Source organism: Buceros rhinoceros, unplaced genomic scaffold (assembly GCF_000710305.1).
Source record: "Buceros rhinoceros silvestris isolate BGI_N320 unplaced genomic scaffold, ASM71030v1 scaffold30502, whole genome shotgun sequence".
Lineage (NCBI taxonomy): Eukaryota > Metazoa > Chordata > Aves > Bucerotiformes > Bucerotidae > Buceros > Buceros rhinoceros.
This window is the reverse complement of record NW_010397624.1, coordinates 7,312-11,453: the sequence shown is the minus strand read 5'-3', so window position 1 is coordinate 11,453 and position 4,142 is coordinate 7,312. Positions and strand designations below refer to the sequence as shown.

The 4,142-nt window shown below is 50.3% G+C and overlaps 1 protein-coding gene across 1 annotated transcript; it reads left to right on the top strand.

The window, feature by feature from the left end:
- Positions 1-210: 210 nt before the first annotated feature.
- PXMP4 (peroxisomal membrane protein 4, 24kDa) lies at positions 211-2,154 on the top strand (the record flags this gene model as incomplete). Its single annotated transcript, XM_010146333.1, has 3 exons — positions 211-273; positions 822-1,020; positions 1,891-2,154. Coding segments are annotated over 3 exons (526 nt in total), but the record flags the coding sequence as incomplete, so codon positions are not given.
- Between the last annotated feature and the right edge of the window lie 1,988 nt (positions 2,155-4,142).

Here is a 4,142-nt window from a genome sequence, read left to right as displayed (position 1 = left end):
GGGCGGGGGTCGGCCCGCTTTGGGGGTCCCTCTTGGGCCTGGCTTATGGGGGTGCGCGTTCCCTTAAGCCTGTGGCCTGGGCTGCTGCTGCTTCTGGGCTGCCTTAAAAGTGGGATGTAGCTGCTGAACTAGCACCTTTTGGCAGTCAACAGAGTAGAAACTCAATCGTTGGTGATACAAAAGCTCTGAAATACCTCTTTGCTTTCACAGTTACGGAGTAAAATGTCGTGCCCCGCATGCGCTGGTGATGACTTTCCTATTCAAGAGCGGAAGGTACGAACCCTAGTCCTATATTTACTGTTTTCATTCAGGCATTCACTTTGTCATGTTTGCAGAGGGCTTCAAAAGCAGAAAGATAATGTGAGCTGTGGTCGTAGCCCGCCGTTCCAGTAGGGCTGCGGGACAGCTCATGCACGCACAAATACACGTAGCCACGCGGGTCAGCCTCTCACAGACCGGCCGATGGGGACTGGGCGGCAGAGGAGAAGTTAGCAGGTGCAGACAGCAGCGCTCTGCTCTCCCTTCAGACAAGGGAAACTGCCCTTTGCACATTGTGGCGTTGTCCGCTTATGCCGGAGGTTTGCACTCAGGCAAAAAAATTTTTTAAAAATTAGCTGCTTTTCACAGAATTCATAGTATTGTATTAGAAGCAGAGCTGTGTGCTGGTGAGTGAGCCAGGGGAGGAGGGATTTCTCCTGCCTCACAAGACGTTCTGGGGGGTGAGCAGGCTCCGTGGGCAGGCCAGCGGGGCGTAGGTCCAGCTGAGTGACTGCAGTGCTCCTGCCTTCTCGCTCTCCTAATTGTCTGTTTCTTTTCCTCAGTTTAAGAGAGAAGTTGAAATCCATTGCGGAGGCCACGTACACTCATTCCCGGAACTTGGCGTATTTTGTGTTTACCTACAAGGGGCTGATGGCGTTTCAGTCCCGACTGCAGGGGAAAAAAATTCCATTTCATTCTTTCTTTGCAGCCTGCATAGGGGGTTGGCTCGTGTTTGGTGACAACAATCCCATCAACAGCCAGGTAAATGTACGTGGTGAAAGTTTCTGTGGCAAAAAACCCCAACAGATGGGCGATGGTGTGCCAGGGAGCGGCTGGTGGCGCCTGGCAGCGTTCTGGTGGTTCTTACCACGTAACATGACTCTTTTACCGTCTTCCTCTTTGCACAAGCTCTTGTTTTGGCTGCTTTGCGCTCAGACCCTAGAGGGGGTTGTGTGCCCCTGAACAGGCTGAGTGCTCAAAGCTGGGTTTTGCTGCTGGGGGGACACGTGGTCACTCCAGCCCCAGCTGCTGGGTTACCCCAGCTGGCAGCTGTGATGTGGTGACTGACTGCGTGTGCTCCTGGTCGCAGGGTTTAACCCTTTAGCTGGAGTGCTGTGAGCGTAGAGCACGGTCGGTTACTGAGCCACGCTGAACTGGACTGGTTAAACCGACAAAAGCTCATGGGAGATGTTTCATTTAGAACTGGTGAAACACACGTGCAGGGTAGTCCAAAGTGCTGTACTTGGGCAATAGCCTGCGAGAGCCTACCTGGGCCTGGGCTTAGGCTGTGTCCAGGCTGCCAGGTTTGGATCTGCTTGGCAGGCTGGCTGCTCCGTGACGGCTCGATCGGCAGCAGCAGCTGCGGCAGCGCTACCGAAGCGAAGACAAAGATGTGTTGCGTTAAGTGTAACTTGTTGATCGCTAAACCAGCAGAGAAACAGGGCTTTGGGGAACTTGGGGAAGACACAAACATCTCCAGCTGCAAAGACTGTTTCCCCTGTGAACCCACAGCGTGTTTGCTGATAAATTGGGTGTCTGGTGACCACCCCTCTTGCTTGGCTTATTGCTTCTCATCACTGAACCTGCCGAGGGTGGCTGCTCAGGTTATTTATCTGGGTTTTCTCTCTGCAGATCGTTATGTACCTGCTGTCTCGGATCCTCTTTGGCCTGTGCCGGCTGGCAGTGAAGAAGGGTTATGTCCCCCAGCCGAAGCAGGATCCCTTCCCTCTGACCGCTGCTCTGGTGTGGGGGATAGTTCTCTGGCTCTTCGAGTACCACCGGCAAACTCTGCAGCCTTCTCTGCAGTCCAGCATGACCTACCTGTATGATGACAGTAACGTGTGGCATGACATTTCTGACTTCCTCATTTATAACAAACGGACAGACAGCAAGTAGGTGGTTTGTGGGGAAGCACCCTCAAACGGGATGGCACCTTGCAGCTGCTACGGGAAAAGGTTTTTCTATTGCTCTCAGCTGGTGATCTTTTTAAATCAGCATTGCTCAAGCAGAGTTGCCTCTTGGGTCCTGGCCAGAATATTCTGGTTAGTCTTCTCTTGGCTCTCTTTAGAGCAAGTAAATACCCACAGAAACCTGTGGTCTTTTTTATGAGAGGCTTTATTTCTCCTGCAAGTGTGGCTTTGGGGCTTATTAGTTTTTTTGAGAAACTGAATACAGTTACAAAACAACAGCCAGACTGGAAGCGGGGAAGATGTCCAGCCATGAAAACCTGTTGCAGGGATCGTCTGAACACTCATGAGACAGAGGCATTTGTCTGTGCTGCTGTGCTCAGCACGGTGTGAGCAGACTGGAGGACTTGCTCAAGTCTGAAAGCTGAGACATAATTTCCTGATTTCTGTGGGCAGCAGGAAATCTCCTTTAAGCGATTGTGTGCTCCTTAAGAGAGCCTCTGCAGTTTTCCCTCAGAGAGACAATGAGATGTTTGAGAATAAAACTGTTGAGATTGTCTGGTACCAGCCTGATAAATCAGGCTTGGAAGGACGCGGTTTCTTTCACTCCCTTGGGCTGAATGTGTCCCTCTGCAGAGTACATTAATTAATACCCTGCAATTATCTTAAACTTATTTGTAAAGGTTTTTAAAGCTGCTTGAAATAAATAATGGAAAGAGTTAGGCAACTTAGATTGCTTAGGGAACAGGCGGAGGCACGGTAACGCCCTCGGATATCACGCTGGGTGCTTTAGGGGCAGGAGTGAGCAATGCTTTTAACGAGCACTTTAATTCTGGTGGTGGAGAAGCACGGGCGTTTCTCTCGGGTCTGGAATCTCCCTCTGCAGCGGTGGCAGGTGTTAACTGTCATCAAACGTGAGGGCACCGGTAGGTGGTGCAGGTTTGTTGCTGAGCCGCAGAAGAACATACAAGTGAATCCTCCTCCCAAAAACGTGCTGCTGAGCCCCAGCAGTGGTGCAGCACCCACCAGGCTTTAGCAGCAGATGGACCAGACAGCTGAGGAAGAACAAAAACTGACTGAAAAGTAATGAATTCCAACTGTTAATAGTGCAGAGCACTTACACTGCCGTATAACACTGTGCCCTTGACTTAACGATGCACATTAAAGTAATTCCTGACGCACTGTTTTATGTGGTGATGTTGGTGAGAGGCGTTAAGGCCCCTGTGCTGACCGTTCCCTCCTGGCTCAGTCAGGTCTGTTCTGTTCGCTCGTCACTTTTCCATCCTGACCCGAGCATGTCACTTCATAATCCCGACGCTGTTCTTCTTAAGTCATTTTCCCTTGTCCTCCCAAGCTCTGTTATCACTGTTACACGTATTCCCAGTGCTGCTTTGCTTTTCATTTTTCTGCTCCCTGTGCAGCAAGAGGGAGAGTGAAGTGTTCCCTTTCCCGTAAGCGGTTTGGGATTGAATTGCATCCCAAGTGGCTCAGGAGTAGAGTTTTCTGGCTCTTGAACTGGATCTTCATGGTGAGTCCAGCTGCGTTCCCTGTGAGACCGCTGAGAGGGGGAAGCTTCTTTGTGCTCGCGCTGTGCAAATCCACAATGTCCAGTGTCCCAAACACAAGCTACCACTTTGCCTCAGTGACTGTCTCTGGGACCTTTAACTTCACCTGCTGTTACAGCCTGAACTGACTGTTTGAATTTGAACCCTGGTCAGGATTTACTGACATAGATCCCAGGAAAGCTGTGGAAGTTAGGGGTGGGTTTTGTTTCTTTCTAGTTAAATGTTTTGCTTGGTATAGATAAGCTTGAAGATTCAAATACAGAAAAAATACCGAAGCTACAGGTGAGGTCTGATTCCTCTATAAACATCGTATCTTTATTTCCACCACTGCTGTGTATCCGAAGCAGCACAAGTGTCAGCACTGGAGTGTTGTGTCAGAAGCCTCAAAATTGTTCCCAATAAGACTGTCGGT